Source organism: Scardinius erythrophthalmus (assembly GCF_964197995.2).
Source record: "Scardinius erythrophthalmus genome assembly, chromosome: 11".
In the NCBI taxonomy this organism is placed as follows: Eukaryota; Metazoa; Chordata; class Actinopteri; order Cypriniformes; family Leuciscidae; genus Scardinius; species Scardinius erythrophthalmus.
In genome coordinates, this window is record NC_138231.1 from 39,110,309 (window position 1) to 39,134,207 (window position 23,899).

The 23,899-nt window shown below is 38.5% G+C and overlaps 1 protein-coding gene across 4 annotated transcripts in view; it reads right to left on the minus strand.

Annotated features, from left to right (window-relative positions):
• The window catches only part of ryr3 (ryanodine receptor 3), a 92,661-nt gene that overhangs the window by 67,512 nt on the left and 1,250 nt on the right, over positions 1 to 23,899 (minus strand). For 2 of the 4 annotated variants that reach the window (XM_081377715.1, XM_081377714.1), the window contains exons 2-7: positions 11,254 to 11,373; positions 9,754 to 9,852; positions 5,508 to 5,528; positions 2,957 to 3,031; positions 2,530 to 2,608; positions 1,786 to 1,898 (exon numbers count right to left, since the gene is read on the minus strand). In XM_081377715.1, coding sequence (XP_081233841.1) covers positions 1,786 to 1,898; positions 2,530 to 2,608; positions 2,957 to 3,031; positions 5,508 to 5,528; positions 9,754 to 9,852; positions 11,254 to 11,373 — 507 coding nt within the window. The remainder of the gene's footprint in view (positions 1 to 1,785; positions 1,899 to 2,529; positions 2,609 to 2,956; positions 3,032 to 5,507; positions 5,529 to 9,753; positions 9,853 to 11,253; positions 11,374 to 23,899) is intronic. The other 2 variants (XM_081377716.1, XM_081377717.1) reach the window with 1 other exon arrangement.

Genomic DNA, 23,899 nt, shown 5'->3' on the forward strand with positions numbered 1-23,899 from the left:
AGTTCATGATTTTAGGATAAAACACCACAAATAAATTACATTTTAAAAACTATTAAAATAATTAAAAATAGAAAATAATTTTAATTGAAATAATATTTCACAATATTACTGTTTTACTGTATTTCTGATCAAATAAATGAAGACTTGGTGAGCATAAGAGACTTCTTTAAAAAACATTTTAAAAATCTTACCAAACCCAGACTTATGCCCTCTTGTAAACGATAGTGTATTTCGTAAGATCACCAATTTTGACATTCTTTTTGGGGTTAATACTTTTATTAGGGGTTTCACACCCTCCAAAATAATTTGCACTCTGCAGGTCAGATATAATCCAATAAGCCTGAAACAGGACAAACTGGGGTAAAACCTCTTTCTCTCTCTCAGTGCATCCATTCTCCTCCGGTACATCTAGGGGAAGTCAGTGCATCAGTGCTCTGTTGGCAGGCTGAGCACGTCACCATGACAACTTACTTGATTAAAACTGATGGGCTCCCTCTGCATGAAAGAGGTATATTAACTGTCATCTTACCAGACACAAATGAAATTATAATGAGAAATTATAGAAGAACTTTTTCTTCTTCTTTTTTTACTGCAGATCAGTCTATGTACTACATTATTGCATTGCTTAAAGTTAAAAGTTTATCTGGGAAATTTTAAACAATGACTCTGGGTGCCTGAGTCCATTAAAGAGGTGGTATAATGCCCTTTTCACAAGATGTAAAATAAGTCTTTGATGTCCCCAGAGTGTGTATATGAAGTTTTAGCTCAAAATACCCCACAGATATATTTATATACTGTAGCATGTTAAAATTGTCCCTTTTTGAGGGTGAGCAAAAACGCAACGTTTTTGTGTCTGTCCCTTTAAATGCAAATGAGCTGCTGCTCTCAACACAGGGGGCGGAGCTTCAACAGCTTGTGTCCTTTTACCTCACACAGACATGCACTGAAAATGTCAATGTTTATGTTCAAACCAGACAATGATGGAGAGACTCAAGAAGTGGCAACATGTAGAATGCAACAGGACATTTCTGAACGGTTAGTGGATGAATTTAGGTATCTTATGTGTAGTTATCTTCTAGTCATTGATTAGCATATTCTGTCATTATAATCAATAAATCGCGTTCCCGGGGGAGGGGTTCATGTACATTTTAGGGTTGGTGATGTCACTAACCTGGGAGGAATGTCGTGTTGTAGTCCTTAAAAAAACGATTTCTTTAAAAGCAAATATCTTCCTTTGCTTTGAACTTTGCAGATGTTGTTTATGCTCAAACAACAACATTACACACTAACTAAAGTTAAAAAAGTGAAATCATAATCAACCACCCCTCAATAGAATAGATCACTCAAAATTGTTCATACACTGGCAGTTCGTAATTTTTTTTGTAACGTTAAAAATGAACACACCATTTTTTAAAGAGGGCCTATTATGCTTTTTTACATTTTAAAATTTCTTTAGTGTGTAATGTTGCCCTTTGAGCATGAAAAAGGTCTGTAAAGTTACAAAGCACAAAGTATAGGGATTATTATCTATATCAGTATGTAAGCACTGTTTCTGAACCTATTTTAGTAGACCCCCAAAAACAAAATCAAGACTTTGTAAAATGGCATAATATTTCTGTCTGTTGCTGACACAAAGCTATCATGACTTCAGAAGACTTGGAAAACACTGCATTGACTATTTCATATTGTGTTTTAGTGGGGCTTGAAAGACATGGTCACTATGACTTGGTGTTGTATGTAAAGAGCTACATTGCTCTTTTAACCTCAAACAAAGCAGGTACTCACCAGGAACCTCTCAGAAGACACACTGACCAAGATGAGGTCATCCCCAATACGCACTTTCTCACCCTCTGACCTCTGCTTGGATGCCGGGTGAATTGTCCACCAACAAGCTTCCCCTTTGATTGAACAAATCATCAGTTAAAGGACATTTACCAGATGTACTGTAAATAGAGAAACAGCTCATCAATGTCCCATAGCTCTCAATGATTCAATCAATTTTGACCATGATGAACTGAGATTGCCTATAAGATCTTTTGGGTGTTTGCAAACTTAGATGTTGATACCGATATTCATGTTTCTCTATTTTGGGTGTCACAACACACAAAAATAGTAAGATATCTAAGTTTAATTTTGGATCTCTTTTTGGAAGTAGTCCTAGCACTGCATCTGTTACCTACAGTTCAAATGTCAAAGAAAGAGCCCTGAAAGGGATGATTCATAAAAAAAAAAAATGTGATGATTTTTCATTTTAATTAAATATTTGAGTCCATTGAAGCACACCATAAAAAAAAAAAAAACATTAGATGAAAAAAACTTAAGCTTAAAGTTTGAAGATTAAAAAACTTTGGCAGCTAAATGAAACAAAATAAGTTTAAGTTAGGGTACTAAAATTACTTAAACTGAACCTGAAGTAAACCAATATGAAATGACAAACTACCACAAACTAAAATTAAAAATATAAAAATACAAACAAAAACTAATTTAAAATATAAATAACTAATACTAAAATAGCACTGATGTTATTACCAATTGAATCCTCTTCTAGGCCAACATCAAAAGACAGTTTGTCTGTTAGAGACCTGGAAGTCTTCAGACATGTCAGATACTGTGGGAAAACAGAGAAACAAGTGTAAATTCTACTAATAAAGCATGAAAGATAAGGTTCCCATACACTGTAGCAACGCAATATTGGTAAATGCCTCCAGAAGGATCAGTTCAATAAGCTTCAAGCTTTATAGTTAATGTTTATCAACAATATAAACACATAATTATCCTATTTAAACATAAGCCGTCCTGTCATTTGTGGTGTTAAAGCATTTTCACTTATCCCCATCTCCCCTCAATATACTGTTGGGAGTCATTGATCATGAAGTTGATGTGTGTGAGCTGTAAGCTGTGACAGGCTGCCTAATCCTTCTCCCCACTGGCTTCAATTTGTGTGGTGCATTCTCACCATTCCACTGAAGGAATGCCTAAAGAGGATAGCGTGACCGTAGAGCAGTGTCCGATGTCCACCTCCTTGTGCTGCCTACAGAAGAGAGTAAAATGCTGTAAGCACACTCAAGGCAAAGGTTCAGAGACATGGACAGAATGGTCACTGCTAAAATAAAGTTAGGAGTCACTGAAACAGAAAACACTGGGAAGAACATGCTGGACGGATGTTAAATGGAAATTTCTCGTTCAGCGGTTTGAACGAGAACAAAATTTCGTCGTTGTACCGTAGATGAGGAAATGTGAGGAGGGTGTGGAAAAAAACTAGAATGAAAAAATAAAAACGGCCCACAAGAAACAGAGGAATAAATATACTTACCCGTCTTATAAGCCTCTGAATGCATTGGGGGAAAAGATGTTTCTCTTAGTTAAATTTAAATATAATGTAGAACCTCAAGTAAAACTCATGTTTTAGTCTGCAGCTGGTGATAGTGTTCACTAATCATGATTACCAATAATAATTACTGCCATGTTTGACAATCATATTTTTAATCTGACTGTTTGACCCCTCACAGGCAGTCCAAAAACGAATGACTTTGACAAAGAGGAAAGCTGAAACTTGTGTTCCCTTCTCCCAGCTGTTGCTGTATGCCTGCTGTCTAACTGAAATATCAGTTGATACACAACAGTACGTTGCTGTATGTCACTGAGATATCGTACAGTTTAGCGCCACATTTAAGCAGAAACTGCAACTTTCAAACAGTTGCTTTTTTCCTGGTAAATCCGACTACTGTGTTCACCGTAAGCTTATTAAAAATGGCAAGATCTCTGGACTGTTGATAAAAAGGTCAAGAAGCCATCTTGATGCATAAATGTTAAATGAATATACACTACCATTCAAGTTTGGGGTCGGTGGGATTTTATGATGTTTTTGAAAGAAAACTTTTATGCTCACCAAGGCTGCATTTATTTGATCACAATACAGCAATAATGCATATTATTACCATTTAAAATAACTGTTTTCTATTTTAATACATTTTAAAATAAATATTAAAATGTATTCCTGTGATGGCTGAATTTTTAGCATCACAATACAGCAATAATACATATTATTACCATTTAAAATAACTGTTTTTTATTTTAATACATTTTAAAATAAATATTAAAATTTATTCCTGTGATGGCAAAGCTGAATTTTTAGCATCACAATACAGCAATAGTACATATTATTACCATTTAAAATAACTGTTTTCTATTTTAATACATTTTAAAATAAATATTAAAATGTATTCCTGTGATGGCAAAGCTGATTTTTTAGCATCATTACTCCAGTCTTCAGTGTCACATGATCCTTCGGAAATCATTCTAATATCCTGATTTGGTGCCCAAGAAACATTTCTTATTATTATCAATGTTGCTAATAGTTGTGCTGCTTATTATTTTTGTGGAAACCAGAATTTCAGAATTGTTAGATTAATAGAATGATCAGTAGAACAGTATTTAATTTAAATATATATATATTTTATAGAGATCTTTAATGTCTTTTAATCAGTTTAATGCATCCTTGCTGATTCATTTCTTTCAAAAAAAAAATCTTACTGACTTTAAACTTTGAACAGTAGAGTATTATAAAGTAGCACAATATCCTATTTTGGGGCTGAAAAAGAAGCAATACATAAAAAGAAGAAACCAAAAAATGAATAAAAAGACTGAAAAATCATGGAATATTCCATGTATCAAGACACATTCTTTCTGGAATCAGCATTCCAGATCATTTCCTCGTCATTGGTACTCCTGAAATTTGACAGTGTTAGAGCCCAAATGCAAGAAGAAACAGTTCACATCTCAAACTACAAATAATCAACACAAAAAAAGGCATTAAAGGCATTGTTTCCTCACGACAGGTGTGTATCAGACACTGATTTCATTACATAAATGACACGATAGGAATCTTTATAGTGAAGTATTGCATATAGAAACTCTGCTGCACAATGGTTCTCCAACAGAACTCACTCTCTCGTAGACATTAATGATAGCACAACAGATAGACAGCACTGAGCTAATAAAATATATGCTGTGACAATCTCATTTCAAAATGCTGCAGTAAAAAAAAAAACATGAAATAAAATATTGGGCATGCCATTTTGTGCTGAAGGGAGGGCGAATAAAGCATTCAAATGGCCCTGTGCAAAACATGCTTAGCCAGTAGATTTTATTTTGGGATTTGCATAATTCTTGGCCACTAGCTACCAGGTTTGACAAGTTCATTTATATTCTTTGTGCTACAGGAACATTTTCACACTCTCAATTATAACATAAAAATGAAAAGGGGGAGAAGAGTCTGAGATAAAGGAGAGAGACCTTGATTCTCTGACATGGGGTTAGCATTGTGAACTGTATTAGTAGGGTTATGTCATGAGTTAAAGCACACTTAAAAATCAGTTAATTACACGTGAAGTGGTTGGGATGCTCAAAAGGAGCAGTAGGTGTAATTATGTAAGTTAAAAAAAATGTGTTGCATAATTTGGATTAACATTCATGCATACTCGTTGGTCAACAAATTGTGAACATACCCATCGCTCATGATCAGGATTCTTGCAATGATGAACAAAGATACAGATATGATTAAAGAAGGCAGTTGGAAAACCCTCGCCACTTCAGCACATTCAGTTCATTATGTCTCAGCAAAAAAAACAATTAATTATACCTACTCTTGCTACTGTTTTTTTTCTTTAAAGTTTTTTAACGAAATAAAACTCAAGTATTGATATTGGTTGGATGCATGGATATTATAAACTGAATGTAGCCAAATGATGAGGCAATCCATGAGCAAAACACTGTAAATAACTTAAAATGTATTTTTGTGAAGTCATTCTATTAAAAAAAATATATATATTATATATATATATATATATATATATATATATATATAAAGAGAGAGAAAAAAAAAAACATTTTATTTCACCTTCTACTGAAAGCAGAATAGACATGTGGAGCGATGTAATTAGTCTATGAAAAGCAAAAGGTGAGGTACGACACTAGGCATTAAAAGGATGGCAGTATTTTATGCATTTATGACACTACATACCTCACCTGCATTTGTTAGTAAGTAGGTGTTTAAATGATTAAGGGATAATGGATTTGCTTTACTATCATATTGAAAATATAAAGTAATTTTTCATTCATAAAATTCATAAAACTCTCCAAATCAAACCTGCCAGTGTGAATTGTAGTTGTGATTTATCTGTGGTCAGTACTTCACAATATCAATGTCATCACTCATGATTACTTACCCTATATGTCACACAGAAGAACTACAACTAATGGGATAGTTTTGGCAATAAAAACTAAAGTTTAGGGTCGGTAAGATTTTTTTCATGTTTCTGAACAAAGACTCTTATGCTTAGACTGCATTTATTTGTTAAAAAAAATAGTCAAAACAGCAATATTATGAAATATTAGTACAATTAAAAATACCTGTTCCCTTTCAGACGTAGTCGGACGTACTGTACTGATTGGAATCATGCTTAAGGAGCCGGTCATCTTCGAGTATTGAAAAAACGAGCCAATGCACATTAGCGTGCGAGATATGCATCTCGCGCTCCGCCCCACAGCGCGGGTATAAATACAGAAGCGGATGCACGCACCACTTGTCTTTCGCTTCGGAGCCGATCGGATGTCGATGTCGATGAAGAGTGTTGGAGTGTTTTCAATGAGCGAGTGTGTTGGTGCTTCTTCTGGAAGTCTCTCCCAGTGCTGGTGTGTTTACAGCGTGAGTGCAGCGGTGATCGCAAACCTTCTGAGCTCTCAACTGCTGTTTTAACAGCATTCTGTTTGTTCTGACGGTTGGTTAGAGGGCGAAGAAAGTGAATCCTTCACTGGTACAGGCTGCACCATCTCCTGTCAGTGTTGCCGCGGTCATTCCCCTGTGTGCTCCGGCACTGGTGAGAGCGCTATTTCCTGAAAGAGTAACACGGGTGTGTCTACGTCTTTTTCAAGATGCCATTCCACCCATGCGTTTCTGGAAGCGGTCGTTCCCTGTCCCCAGCTGACGGTCACAATAGATGCATCAAGTGTTTGGGCTTACAGCACACTGAAGCAGCTTTTGTGGATGGTTCATGTTCTCATTTCGGGAACATGAATCTCTCGATGCTGAGATCGAGACTCACCTTCATCCGTGAAGGTTGAGTCCCCATTCCCATATCCCGCTCTAGCGCCCCTTCTGGCCCACCCCAGAAGACAGCTACTGCACCGTGTGGGATGGGTGTTCTGAGGATCAAGGTGGTCTACGCTCCCGTCGCATGTCGCAACTTGCCCGCCATCTCCTCCTATGGAGTCAGAAGCATCTGAGGTCGCTTCATGCCACTTACATCCTTGGCCTGCTCAATCATGCCGCCGATTGGGAGAGTGGAGACTCCATCCCCAGGTGGTCCAGCTGATTTGGGATGACTTCGGGGCCGCACAGATAGATCTGTTTGCCTCTCCGGACTTGTCCCCATTGCCAGTTGTTCTACTCCCTGACCGAGGGGACCATTCGGCATGGATGCACTGGCACACAGCTGGCCCCGGGGCCTCCGCAAGTATGCGTTTCCCCCAGTGAGCCTTCTCGCACAGACACTGTGCAAAGTCAGGGAGGAAGAGGAGAAGGTCTTGCTAGTTGCCCCTTATTGGCCCAACCGGATCTGGTTTCCCGAACTGGTTCTCCTCTCAACAGCCCCTCCCTGGCCCATTCCTTTGAGGGAGGACCTTCCGTATGGCACCCGCATCCAGACCTCTGGAAACTCCATGTCTGGTCCCTGGATGGGACGCGGAGGTTCTAGGTGACCTACCCCAAGCGGTTTTGACACCATCACTTCTGCGAAAGCACACTCTCTGAGGCATGCTTACGCTCTGAAGTGGAACCTGTTCGTTGAGTGGAGCTCTTCTCACCGAGAAGACCCCCGAAGATGTTCGATCAATACTGTGCTTTCCTTCCTGCAAGATGGGTTGGAGCGTGGGCTGTCTCCCTCTACCCTCAAAGTATATATAGTGTATATTGCCTCTATTGCCGCACATCACGATGCAGTTGACGGGAGATCTGTGGGGAAGCACGAGCTGATCGTCAGGTTCCTGAGGGGAGCGAGGAGACTGAATCCTCCTGAATCCCATTCTTGCTCCAGTAGAGTTCCTCATTAGCCAAACCCTGTTGAGTTCCTCCACACCCCTCGGCAACGGACGTGGCAGAGCGTCCGATGCCAGGCCTAACACTCGTATGCATTGGTGGAACCTGTGCTAGGCTGGGTCCCATATGTTGTGATCCCTACGGCGATCCCATATGTGTATTCTTCCATGGTACGGCCCCCTGTGGCGAGCCCGTGTCTTTCCCTTGGCAGAGCTCCCTCTGCCGTCTCTGACCAGTGCTATCTCCCCCCTGCTTAGGCTGGAGCCACCTCAGTGACATTCCATATGTTGTACTTCCCGGAAACAACCGGGTTCATATGTGTAACCTCCACATGATACCTCCCTACGGGCAGGATGTGGCTTACGCAACGTCTCCCTTTGCACCGAAAGGGCACGCTTTCCCAGTGTTATCCAAGTCTGTCTGAGTGGGTCATGCGGAACATCAATGGACTTCCCTGGCCTAAGCCCTGTCCCATCGCCGCCTCAATAAATGCGGGGGGTTCAGGAGGCTTCCGCTAGGCACTGGAAGGTGGCAGCACTAGGTGGCGTTTAAATTGGGATGCCAATCAGACTACGTTGAACGTGACCGAACTAAAAGGGAACGTCTCGGTTACGTATGTAACCCTCGATCCCTGAAGGAGGGAACGGAGACGTAGACCCATCACCACTAGTACTGGATCACCGCTGACCCCGGACTCCGCTCGGCTCCTCAGTGAAAAACAAGTGGTGCATGCAACCGCTTCCGTACATATACCCACGCTGCGGGGCAGAGCACAAGATGCAAAACTCGCACGCCAATGTGCATTGGCTCGTTTTTTCAATACTCGAAGATGACAGGCTCCCTAAGGGTGATCCCAATCAGTACGGTACGTCCGACTACGTCTCCGTTCCCTCCTTCAGGGAACGAGGGTTACATATGTAACAGAGGCGTTTTCTATGTTTATATAGTTTAAAATGTAATTTATTCATGTGATGTCAAAGCTGAATTTTCAGCATCATTACTCCAGTCTTCAGTGTCACATGATCTTTCTGAAATCATTCTGATATCCTGATTTGGTGCTTAATAAGAAACATTTCTTATTATTATCAATGTTGAACATATTTTTGTGCTGCTAAAAGCCAGCATGAAATCAAAATTGATAAATCTTTTTTTTTTTTTTTACTAAATGTTGCATGAATTTACTCATGCACATCATTGTTTTTTTAATTAATTTGCTCTCATGATCTTTAATCAAAAACTAAAATATTAATCGCTTTAAAAAAAAATCTTACTGATCCCAGACTTTTGATTGGTGGTGTATATCATTTTCCAGCTACAATAACTTTCCATGACAGTACAATGAATATGACTTTCTTTGCTGTTGCTTTCAAAACACATGAGTTATTGTCTATATCAAAATGCAGTGTACGGATGTAGAAACATAATTAGTGGTTCTACCGTCACTAAATTTAGCATTTGCTCATCAATGTTAATGAAGCCTCACAAATTATACTTTTATTTAACTTCAGGATGCATTTTCAGCACCATTATACTCTCCGATTGACATGGTAAATGTACTCAAAAGTACTCAAAGGGTTTTAAAGGATTCTTACTATAAAGGTTGAGATACTGTATATTCAGTATAATAACCCTGTAATCGCTGTGATTTGTTTACTTACTCCTTCACCGTTCTGCCCGGCGAGCATCTCCTGTAGGGCCCGCACTGAGAGCGACTGCTCCAGCACAAAGTTACAGATGCATAGGTCAGGGGGAAAATACTGTGGAGAGAGAAAGATAGTGTGGGTGTTTTTTCTTACTTTTGCTTACACACTACCAGTCATATAACTGGTAGTGTGGCTATGTTTACAGATTTAAGTCTTTCATTAGGCTTAAATAGACATTTTGTTTTCGATATGTGTTCATTAAGATTAGCTTGAGAGGCCAGCGAGGATTTACATGGGCAAGTGTTGAACTCCACCCTTGGTCTAGAGAAGTCTATCCCACCCTGCATCTGTTTATCAGGCTGCTATTTAAAGCTCCTTGACTGTCTAGTTCAGCTATCCTGAGAAAGTGAACATTATGTCACCTTGTGATAACTACGGTCTGAATCATGTACAGTCTTACTGAATGTATACTTTATAAACCCTTAAACACTCTGCATAATTAAGCCATGAATTATGGTGACCTATGAACTCTAGGGTCTTAATATGATATGTGAGTAGGGAGAATGTGCAAAGTAGAGTGACAGATGCCTATGAGGAAAGTCATCTGTAGCCATAAACAACAATATATATATATATATATATTTATTTATTTATATAAACTGCACACACTTGATAATAAAAATGAATGACCTTAATTTATGGTCTTAAACATATATGTGAGAGACCAGGGTGATTGTAAAGCATGATGGTAAAGGCTGACAGTTATCCTCTTTGTCACTCAGGCAATTACAGCAGATGTCTCACTATCACTGAGGGTTATCCGGTAATAACGGTAATAACGGTAATATCCGGTAATAACGGAATTGGTAACCCATAAGAATTAATTTATTGATATGCATGAAGAAGACCAATACTTTATATGATAATGGAAAGATCATTATCATCCACCTTCATTTTTTCAATGTATGAACAAGGTCAGGCCCAGTAGACACAGCACATAACCATAGATGCCCACAGATCTTCTACTGCCTTGCCTCCTGATGCATAGAAAATATGGTGCAGAGCACCAGGATCAATTGCTGTTGCCATGGTTTTCAACTACATGAATCTCTTCCCATTAATTTGATGTATTGCTAGAGGACAACATATCAAAGGCAAATATCTTCAAACATATTTAAGTCTCACTACTTTACTCAACATATATTTTTAACCAAGACATTTTCTTTCCACATAAAGAGGAACATTATTTAAAGTATTTCTTAATCGGCATACCTAAAGCAAATCAGATTGTGTAACTCTAACATTATGCACTCGTACATTGTAGTTATCTAACCATTAAACAAAAAAAAAAACATTAAACCATTGTCTAACCATTAAACCTTTTTTTTTAAACAAAAAAAGAAAAATCAGTTTTTCATAAATTGCTTTGTTTCGATCTGCATTGTGGTTTGTGTTGAGAGGTTCAGGCATATTGAAGCAGTGATTAGTTCCTCAAAACACATGAAGAGGCATTACCTTCGCCTCTGATGTGGGCTCTAGATAACACAGGCGGTTGCCGAGTCCCTCTGCTGAAAGGCAGAATTTGCGATTCTCCTTCTGAATGGCGGCGACACACTGCAGCACCACCTCATCTTCCTGCCAGAACAAAAACATTAAATTAAACTTATGTTTAAAAGCAAAAACGCTCAAAATACTTTCACTCAAAGTAGTCCCAAGAGCTTGACACAACATAAAGGTGCAAGAAAGCGATTTCTGAGAAATGCTGTTGAAAATTTAAATCAACACCTAAACAAACAATTTTGTGAATATTTGCTAGATGTCTGTTCTGTGTGTGTGCTGAAAAATAATATTGTTTTTGTACATAGTCCTGGCTGCGTAAATAGGGGAAAAAAACGGTGGATCGGATCGATCCACAGAGCACCAAAACACTCTTGTAAACATTCAGCAATATCCACTCATGATGGGGGAGGAGAGAGAGTGAGTAAGCGGATCATTATGCAGAAAGACTGTAAAAAGAGAGATGGGTGACATACTACCAAAGAGGAAATGGTCAGATGAATATAAATGGAAGAAGAAGGGCAAGAGCTAAGACCCCCATTAATATTGGAAAAGCTTTCCACTGCTGGAGAGACGTTTGAAAGCAGGAGGACCTGAAAACAGACACAGAGATTGCTTTGTTTCTGCTCGATACATTAGTACCTCTGGTTTTGCTATGTTTCACAGAACCAAGATATGCTTTTGTATGCTGTTATTGTTGTTGAATCACAGCTGATCCATACTTGTGCAAGCTGTCTGATGCACCAGCTGTTAGTGGTTGCCTGTGTTGCATAGCATATTTGTTGTTTTGTGGGTGGAGCAATGAAGGCAGGGGTGTGTTTCTTTTGGGTAGGGCTGTGTTTGTTTGAGTCTCTATTTCAAATATCAACAGTGTTTCTCAGAAATCACTTACTGCACCTCTAAAGCTAAAGTGAGTAATATCTGTGAAACAGCATCACCAAGCAGAACTACAAAATGTTTGTTTTTGAATGTTGTTGAATGTTGTTTTCAAACTAGTTTCCTGGCCACTCCCCCTACCTACCATTGGTTAGCCAAACAGAACTAATTGTTTAAATACACCGACGGAGTACTTAACCAGTGATTAGTGATTAGAGCTAATGAACAACCAAGGAGACTAACTAGGAACAGATGGGTAGGAAGACAGGAAAAACAAACACAAAGAATAAAACCAAACATAACCCCTTTTAAACTTTAAACAAAGAAAAAAGTCCAACAGAGGAGGAAGGGTGGGGGCTCTGGAGGCGGAAGTGGAGCTGGTGAAGGACAGTGAACAGAAAATGCCGTCAGGAGAAACCAGGGAGGTGCTGAAGGTGGGGGGAACCATGAGCAGAAGGAGCCAGGAGCAGGAGGAACCAGGCGGAGACCCAGACCACAGCCAGGGCTAAGGCCCACAGTGGAGTCGAAAGAGGGAGGTGCCATGATGGAGACTTGGCAGGTTTAACCAGGGGGATGACAGACGGCGACGGAGCCGATAGAGGTGGAGACCCATGTGGAGCTGAAGAGCCAATGAGACCAGGCGATCGGAGAGGTCAGGGATCATGGATCAGGAGATTGAGCAACGACGAGCGTTCATGGTGGAGTCAGAGTGCCTGAGGACTGAGGCGAAGCCAATGCGACTGAGGACCAAGGTGAAGCCGAAGGGAGAGTAAAGCCTGATGGAGCCAAAGAGGTGGAGGGACAAAGCGCAGCTGAAGGCCGGGAAGTCTGTGGCACAGGCAGAACAATGTCTGACCAAGGTGGAGCCGGAGGGATGAGGGGGCCCGGTGGATCCATAAGGACGATGGTCCCAGGTGGAGCCGAGGGAGGGAGGAGCCAAGGTGGAGCCGACTGGTTGACAAGCCGAGGTGGAGTGACGGGCTCGGCAGCTGGAGGCGAAGCCAGCGGATCCTCTTGACAAGGCAGAGCTGGTAACTGGAAGACCCGAGGCAGAGTGGAGTCAGAGGAGGAGCCAAGGGACTGAATGGAAACAGCAGAGGCGGGGCAGAGGAACTGGCTGTTATAGGCAGATGAGGTGGGAGAGGAAGGATAGGTGGGATGCAGGAGACTTGGTGTACGCTCCATGCAGGGTTTAGAAGGTGGCTGGCAGGGCTCTGGGTCCAGAGTGGGGCTGGTGATGTCCTTCACAGCAGGGCAGATGGTGAACATTGAACCGTTGTTCACCAGCATCCAATCCACAAATGTGGTGAAATTTCCCCAAGGACCATCACCAGGCAGGCGTGCCTTTGTGCGTTCATTCAGGCTAGTCCTGAAAAACACACACGGAGAGCGGTCTGGAAAGTTCACCAGGTCTAAAAAATCTTTTTTACGGAGTAATCAACGTAAAACAGAATAGATGTAGAGCTAATTAACAACCAATGATGAACTAGGAACACAGATGGGCAGGAAGACAGGGAAAACCAATAAAACCAAACATAACCATTACATTTTACACTTTATGAGGAATGACTAGGAATCAATTCCATATTAAAATGGGAAAGTAAAAAAAAATTAAAATTGCACACTTTACTTACACAATGATCAATTAGCAGCAATATTGTTAGCTAAAATAGTTATCAATAGCCAGATATATGAATTATAAAATAAAACAGAAAAAAAAATTAAACAGATACGAAAAAAAAACATTCATAAAGAACTTTTCAAGTTCCTGAAAAATAAATGTAATTGAAGGACATATCATGTCAAGTCATAAATAAGTAAATACTGTATTTAAATAAATCTGATTGATGTAACAAAAGCTAAATTATTTCAAAGTTGTCACTGAAGGAAAGGAAGAAGAGTGGAGACACTTATGTCATTAGAATCCACAATGAATCTCTGTACATCCTCATCCTCTCTCAGGATGAATATATTGATTTCTGTCTCATTTGTTTCCAAGTCCAACCCGGTGCTTTTCTTGTGTGCCAGCTCACGTATCACATTAATCCTAGCCGATGGTTGCCATGGTTCTGATGAACACCATCAGAGCAGTAACAATTCTTTAACACAGTCACGGCATAGAAGTTCATTTTTATATTTCATTCATCAGGTTCAGGATGTGTTAATATGATGAGAGCTAGCAGGAATTTCCAGAATTCTGAATAGACAGATAATAACCAGTGTATATTTGGGCTTGACTTATGCTAATTATATTGGGCTGTCAAACGCTGCTGTCTAAGCTATGCTAAAACTCTGACAGTAAAGAAGTGGGAGCGCCTAGTAAAATAATCCAGATGCCAAACCAACATTTGATGTAAACAAATAAGCCTAATATAACATTACCCACCATACCCCATTTAAAAAAAAAGAAATTAATACTTTTATTTAGCAAGCATGCATTCGATTTATCAAATGTGACAGAAGAGACATTTTTAATGTTACAAAAATAAAAAATATTTATCAAAGAAAAAAAAGTATGTATCGCAGTTTCCACAAAAATATTAAGCAGCACAACGGTTTTCAACATTGGTAATAATAAGAAATGTTTCTTGAGCACCAAATCAGCATATTACAATGACTGCTAATGCATATCAGCTGAAGCATATCATAACTGGGGGTACATATTATTTTGTGATTTCACTGTAATGGAGAGCATGCCACAGAGCAGGTGTCTGAGGTATGGGGCACATTGACATTCTAAGCAAATTTGTTTGGACTGAGTACACTTTCTAAATGGAGCTGAAATGTGTGTACTGGATCTGAACTCAAGCCTACAGGATTGACAAACAAATTGCCAGCAATTTCCAAATCGTTCTATTTCAATTTTGCTCCTCATTATAACCTGAAAAGTATATTTTCAGTGCTTGCTTTTCTGCTGACAAATTAAATGATCAGTCTTGTCTTTAAACAATACAATACTCTATAGATCAATCAAGGCTGCTGACTTAATCATACCAACCCCAGTCTTTTGAACAGTAGTGTATTGATTCCTGTTTGAGTCCAACTGATAAGCCCTTTTGTTGTTGTTATGCTTAAAAAAAAGTCAATGACGTCCAGTTTTGGATCCCACTAACTTTCATTGTCCAGAGAAAAACAATTGAAAAATTCTTCAAAATATATTCTTTTGTGTTCCACAGAGGAAATAATGTCATGCAGGATTGTAAGAACATGAAGGTTAAGACAATTTTCTATTCCTTGACCACTCTGCATAATATCATGTGCAATAGTACCATGCAACACATCTCATACGCAATTTGGTATGCTTTGGGTATTTCTATATATGAAGAGTTCAGATGCAAAAGCCTCTAAGTGCCATCTGAAATTTTCTTCTAGAATGATCATTTTTATCAAGCTTGTATGTTTATGTTCAGTAATTTCACTTTAATGGCAATGAGAATTATCCATTAATTGTCATTAAAGTGAAATTACTGAACTTAAATATACGAGCTTGATAAAAATGCTCATTTTAGAAGAAAATTTCAGATGGCACTTAGAGGCTTTTGCATCTGAAGTCTTCATATATTCTATTTACTCTATTTTATACATATTTTATTTTTGACTTTTGGCAATAAAAGCTCATTCTGATTAACAGCATTAGTATACGACAAATGGTGTACCTATACAGATGTATGTATGCATTTACAATACAGCGTTATCTGCCTAATGCAGTCGAGTGGTCTTTATCTAAAAGAGGAGATCTTCCCTTTCTTAAGTCTCACCTAGATCCCCTGCCAAGGAATCTGGTGAATCTGCAGCAAAGTGATCCAGGGGAAAGCCGCAAAGCCATCTGCAAAACAGCTAAGGGGCAGAGTCACAGTCTATCTATAGGGGTGTTGCGTGTTTAAGGATGCTGGGGGGTGGGGTGCGTCTGCTCCAAATCACAAGGGCAAGTACCAGAACTCTCCAAACTCTCTGTTATGCATCCATATTCCATACGCCTGACTTCCTGGACCATCTGCCAAGCCGATGTGCACCTTACTGACCAACCCTATTCATGCTTGTGAGTTTAAACACAGGTGCAGCAGAGATATACAGATCTCTCTACCCCCCTCCTCCACCATACTCAGTGTGTGTCTTTAAGGACGTGAACAGGTGTGGGTGTGTGGCCTGAAGACTTCAGGGGCTGTAACTTGAGAGGTCCTGATGTGCTCTGGTGCCAAATAAATACTCACAACTCACCCGGCCCTGCGACTGACATGAACTTAAGAAAAGGTGAATTCACAGCGTCGCCCCTCCCACAATGCTATTTTGAAATGTACGCACATGCTCAGTCAGCCAAAGTCTTGAACACTGTAGAATTGTTCAGTTATCTGCAAGATGGAAAGACTGTTCACTGCAGAGCCAATGGGTGGAGCTTGACATCTAGCTCCCCCTCGCTGGGTGTAATGGGTCGCTAAACATAACTCCACGCATAAGATCCACAGAGGTGGAGCTGGACTAGGTCAAGCTCCACCCATTAGGTCCAGAGTGGGGGATTTGTCGTGATCATCATTCGGATCTGTAGTGAACACCACTTGAGATGAGGTTTCTGTGTCTCGAATACATCATAAATCATTATATGTACAATGGGGTTCAAACTCTAAGTGAAAATGCATTTTTCTTCAAAGTCTTCTAATTGAATGCATTTTAATATATTGTCAGCATAACAATTTGAGATTGGTTTAATCAGCTGAAGTATTTTTCCTTAACTCAAATGTATTGCCAGCAACTGTTCACAGCACCTTCAGGAGATGGCAATAGCAAATTGTGTTTTGTTTTTTTTATTTACTTTTTCTTTTTTTCATGATAAATTGTCAAATCACTACTTAAGTACTACACTACCAACAAACATAAAACAAGATCTACCAATCAGGGGTGCGTTTCCTGTACAATGACATAACTAACTGCTTAACTACCATAGTACGCTGCAGAAATCAACTAGTTTGTCACGACTGTTTCCAGAAACCGTACTGTCGCAAATTTGTCGTTCAACTACGTTGGTTAATGATGTCATGGTGGAGTGTGAAGTAATAACTTTTAATTTTAATTAATCCGTTGGAATTATTAATTATTAATGCGTTTGAGTTGCTATAAATTACGGACATGGAGGATTAATTCTCATTTTTTTCAGTTATTTTGCTTCTTTTCCAGATTCAAACATAGGCTCCTCATTCTTACGAACTAGAGCACCTACGGACATGTGCACTCTTCAAAAACGGTGCTTTAAATCTTTTGACAAACTAAAAGACGTGAATAACATTTGTACATATTAGATTAGATCATCGGATGCAAAATTCACTTTTATATGGTGTTTGCATATAAATCTGTCTTTGCAGTGTGCGGACACAACCACCATACAATGAAAAAAATCCATTCACTCCTTTTTTTTTAATCCTCAAAAAGTCTAAACACTCTCAATAATCAAGCCGTTTGGATTTTTCTGAGCAATATGATGCCATATTGCTCATGCTCTGCCCACTACCACTGACAGACTGTCCCATATTAGCATATTTCCACCCTCAGCCATTTGTATACTGTCCACCAAGGCAGGTTGCCAAGGCAGCACTTTACAAGTCTTGTGTTGACACCACCCATGGAAGAGAGGGGTGGGGTGAACAGTCATTAATGGGGTCATTATCATTTAAAGAGACATGCACCGAAACGGGTTGCTGTGAACAGAGCTGTTTTTGAGGAGGTAAAAAGGGTGTTGTTTTACACAACCATTGAGGAATTTTAACCAAAGTATGTTACAAACCTTACATGAAGACCCTAAAGAATCATACCAACTTGTGGAAAATGGGCATCCGATGACCCGTTTAAGTCCACATGTCATGCAAACAAGACATAGGCTCCAGTTTGAGAGCTGTCATTCCAACCACACAACTTTGCGATGCTGTTTGCGAATGTTTGTTGGAACTATGGTTTTCGGGAAACAACAACTCATTGAACTATGCTGTTAACGACAAAACTTGCGACCATAGTTGGCTAACGATGCTTTTGGGAAACGCATCCCTGAACACAACATTTATTTTTATCAATATTATTTAATATCAATTTTATTTTTCCATTTAAATTCAGTGAAAGGCAGTAGTTGTAATATTTTATGATGATTGATGATGAAAAAAAAGGGAAAATATACTCTGAGAACCCTAAAAATGGACTGTCACTATATATGCACAATAATCATATTACTTGTCGTGAGTTTTTTTATTCTCAATTCAGAAATTTTCCACAGACCTCCTGGCTATCCGATACTGAGTAGCACTGTGCTCAAGATTTGCTTTGTACTGTATTAAATCCATGTCTAACTATGAATGAATGATTCTAATTTAATGTCTTTTCACACTTTAGAGAAATTATTTCATTGTAGACACATGCTGAAAGAAATTATTAATTAATCAAAAATAGAGTTGTTTTGTGCAGTTAATGCAGTTAATGTGTTTTTTTCCACTCTTTAATTCTCTAGCAAAAGTAATCACACACAACATAACTAAAGAGGCTGGATTCACACAGAAGAATATACATTACAACTGTAAGTGACTCTCTTCTTTGTCCAACAACTGATGTAGATCATTTTTATTGGTGATTAGACTAAAATGCAAAAGCCTTTTCACCAGTGCTGTCAAGCATCCTTACAGAGATCTTTCCTTGAGTGACACAGCAGAAGGCATGCTTTGATGTTTGATGTTTAGCACTGCTTAAAATGTGATTGTTTCAGGGAGACGAGCTTCAGTGTCACAAACAGCAAATACTGTGTCTTCCACTACAGACAAATTACAAATTGTATTACTCAGCAACCTAAGCTTAGCATGCACACTGCTGGGAAAAATAGCCTCACGCAATAGTGGCTTGCATGCATGCCTGAGTGAGCTCCATCTACACTAACAAATGAATTCAGAAAGACTGCCGGTAGACAGAGATATCTCTGCATGTGGAAAAAATACTGATGCATCATATGTGATTTGGTCAGTGAAGAAGGACTGAACTCTGAGTTCACCATTTACGGCTGGAGGAGCAATTAATGGACTGGGAAAGATCCCAAAAATCCTATCATTTACTCACCCTCATGTTGTTCCAAACCTCTATGACATTAATCCAAAATTATTTTTTTAATAATGTACTGTACGCTTTTCCCATACAATTGCAAAGACACAAAATTAGATTTTTGGAATATGAATGAGAACTTTTAAAAGCAGTTAAAAATGGCAATCATCATAAAATATCAAAGAAGTAGTCCATCCGACTTGTGCACTTTATTTTAAAGGGGTCCTATTATGCCCTTTTACCAAGTCTTGATTTTGTTTTTGTGGTGTACTAGAATATATTTTCATGCTTGATGCTTGCCGTGTTTTCGTGAAATGCCGTGTTCTGCCCCTCCATAACTGCAAGTTCTGCTCTAGTGTAAATATGAATAAGGATGGTGTCAATTTCAAACCATTTCGAGCTCGATTCAGACCCTGACAATGTTAACGAACAAGAGGACAGTGCAGAACAGATTTCACAGGACATTTCAGAGTGGTATGTTTGTAATTTTCTTATACATTATAGATACAATGTTATCCACCATTTAATCGTGATATTTGTTGGAAAACTAAGGTAATACAGGGAATAAGGTAAACTTTTCTGTTTTATTATATTTTAAAATGTAATTTATTCCTGTGATGGAGAACCTGAACTTTATTCAAGAAACATTTCTTATTATTATCATTGCTGAAACAGTTGTGCCGCTTAGTATTTTTATGGAAACCATGATACATTTTCAAGATTCTTTGAAGAACAAAAAGTTCAAAAGAAATCATTCTAAATGTCTTTACTCCACTTTTGATCAATTTAATGCATCTTTGTTGAATCAAAGCATTACTTTAAGTCATAAGGGTTTGCAATGACATGAAGGTGAATAAATAGTGACAGAATATTCATTCATAGCGATAACTATCAAGAACTTGTTTGGGTACTTCCTCTAAGCAATGCTGTTGTGCTCTTGAGTAAGCTGTCAGCTCCAGGGGCCGCCTCGCTGCTATGAGGCCTGTGTGTCAGACAAGCAAAAGCTATGCCACACATGTGCTGACTTTGCTGTGACAAGAATTCTTGTGTAATCCTGGCATAGCTAATTGCCTGAAGTGAATTTTAGAACAGTTAACGAGCTCAACCTATACACCAGTCTGATGGAATCCTGTCAGATAAATTATACGCTAAACATGCTTTACAAATGTTGGTACAGTAAACACCCACACAAACACTTTTAATCTTGAGCATTAGTGCTGTCCTTTAGCACAGATGGCTTGTTCCCTTTGGGATAAACCAAGAGGGCACAATAAGAGCTGGGCCATCAGTAATTAATCTAAAGGAAGCTCATTGAGCTGAAGCTGCCACATGAAGCTCATAGACCGCAGATGTGTCATATACAAAAACCACAGGGTCGCACACACAAAATTCAATTCACATACTGCGGATTTCAGCTGTGCCCCAAAGCTCTTTGGTTTACCTTTTACAAGGGCGCCACTCATTACTCACAGTCGCCGAAGCTATCTACACTCAGCACAATCTCAGTGATGGTGGAATAGTGAGAGCAGATCACAAAATGCTTTAAAATATCCACCTCAATTGCTGATCAAAGATACACACCAAGAGTTATGGGAGTTATGGGTTATGGGAGGTGTTTTCTAAAACAAAACTTATTTGAAGAAAATAAATGGGGGTAAATTTGTGCTACCTTGTAAAAATATGCTGTTAAATTTGTGGTTAAACAAAAATGGCAACTGTGTTTTATATGGAAAACATTTCATTATGCAATGGCATATTGATTTAAATGTGTACTTCACTGCTGGCCAAATGGGGTTTCAATAAAACTTATCTGCTCTACAGTAGAAAGGCAAAAATATACTTCGCTAAAAAAAATAGAGAAAAAAGGCTGTTGTCCTCCCTTTTGCCAAATAAGTACCTAATTTTCTTACCAAATAGGTAAGAAACCTTCTATACCGATAATGCACTGGGCATGTTGACATCCAAAGCCACTCCCACCAGTCTGCGCTTACCAGAGTCAAATACCGCCAGTAGGAAATAGTTTTTAGCAAACTTGTATTGTTCCTGGTTGTAAGAATTAAAAGAGTAAACATTTAACAGGAGAGAGTTACTTTCGGTTTTCAGTGAAGGATCCAGCACGTTGTAGGCAGTGGCTAAAGGCTTCAAAGAATCGTAAATACAGAAAGAACGCTGCAAAGGAAACCTCTGTGTTTGTAGTCAGCATTTCAAACTGGATGACCACAATTCCACAAACAAAGTGTTTTAGGCCAAACGGAGGGGGAAAAACTCAAAGAAACTGCTGTTCTGTTCTTTTTTTTTTGCATCATCCGCCAGACTTTTGCTAACAAATTAACATGAATTTATTAATTGATGCTGAAGTAAGGCCATTTTACTGTAGTTGCAGAAAGCGAATGTGGTGTAATATGCTGATATGGAGAAGGGTCAAATGTACTTTATAGCTGATAGATTATAGTGTAGCCATCATTATGCAAAGATATTCGACCACTCCATGCCACGATTGACCAATCAGAATCAAGTATTCCAGTGCGCCATGTAGTAAGGTGATGATACGGTATACTAATCCAGGTTTGCGGTACTCTTTGCAGTATTTTTTTAATATCTTAGCACATGTCGTGGTAGTTGTTGACTTTAAAATACGATACTGTGCAAATAAAAACAGTGATGAAACATCAGTGGCCTGGCTTGCTAAACTAGCTGATGCAATGACCTATGGAGATGGAGCCTGAGAACTGTGTGTGTATGTGCGGTGGAAGTATTAACTTTTAAGAGGCTAAATTTAAACCCTGGAATGCAGAAGGCTTCCAGAACAACATAAACTCCAAATAAGCCCACTGCTACTGTACTGGCCAACTCTACATCTGGATTTATAGAAGTGTGCCCAAACAACACTGTCAAGTCTCATTTGGCCAACACTGCACATTGGACAATGAATTTCTTGCCATTTCTCTCAGTTTGGTTAACCTGTGGAGGCCCTATGAAACTGTTTTTGATTTATTGTTTCTTTGTGTTTTTACTATTTAATTTATAGTAATTATGTTTTCCCCAGAGAAATTAATATCCACTTATTTATTATAGTTTAACCATGCTGCCAATTATTGATGTCATTCAGAGTAAATTGCCTTGATTGTCTGAGCAAACTATTCACTACCAAAAATAAGCTAAAGAGAAGGGATTACATCCTGATGCATAAAATGACCAGCAACTGGGGTGTGAAAACCATGCAACTGCTATTTTGTGTGCAGTGTACACAGCCAACCAACAGCAAAGACAGAATTGGGACACCTTTCACAGACATCTAGAGTGAATTAATGTCCCCTATTTAGTGAGATTGTAACCTTCACTGCCAGAGTTCTCACTTTAACGCTTTAACAGGGACGTGAGATGTCACACACCTGCCTAATGCAAGATGCTATAACAGACTGCAATAAATTGGTGTGATGGATTTGATTGATGTTGCATTGCAAATGATAGATGATAAATATCAACCATGCTAACACAAATTCTTCAAAACCATAACTCGATATAACATATTTTACACACTTTATATAAAAACTCTAACTGGGGCCCCAAACAGTTTATATATATATGAAGAGTTCAGATGCAAAAGCCTCTAAGTGCCATCTGAAATTTTCTTCTAGAATGATCCTTTTTATCAAGCTTGTATATTTAAGTTAATTATTTCATTTAAATGACAATTAATAGGTAATTTGCATTGCCATTTAAGTGAAATTATTGAACTTAAATATATGAGCTTGATAAAAATGATCATTCTAGAAGAAGATTTCAGATGGCACTTAGAGGCTTTTGCATCTGAACTCTTCATATATATATATATATATATATATATATATATATATATATATATATATATATATATATATATATATATATATGCTTATATGCATATATATATAAGCGCATAAATGCATTATTTAAAGCACTGTGTCCTAACCTAAACTGTGAATTGTCTTAATAGGCTACTCCTAATTTACTATTTCATGAATGCTGTGTCCCTGCAGCACTCCCATTCAGGAACATTACCAAAGCCACATCAGAAACTGTTCTGATTTCAAAATATAGCAATTTGGCAAGTACTCTCAGAACGCCCTTTTGTCCATGTCTACCAAGTTTTGTGAAGTTTGGATATTTTGACATTGTTCTCACAAGATTCCTTGCCAATCATTCATAATGGGCCAAATTCTCTCAAAAAGTATCAGTCCACATGCTAAATTAATAAATGAACCTAAGTTCTTATGTCAGAAGTGTCTGTAGGTAGCTTTATTATTTGTGTCGATCAGACGAACAGCCTAGAATGAGAAAAGTTTGAGAAAAGATTTTTGTAAAGATTTTTTTTCTTGCAGAAATGGAAAAACCATATGACATTTAGATTTATGGACAGAAGGGTTCTGGTGCTATTTGCAAAAATATAAATTAGCTTAGCCTTGTGAATGGTTATCACAACGGTTGGTACAATGCCTCATCTAGACCCCTTTATTGGTATGGCAAATTTTTTATTAATCAGCAGTCCACAGTTTAAGATATTAGTTTCTGAAATTGAAAAGTAGATTTTTCTGAATATTCAACATGTTGTTAAAAAATAATAAACGGACAAATATATCATTAATTGCATCGCAAACTATGTACTATTCACTGTTCATTTACACTA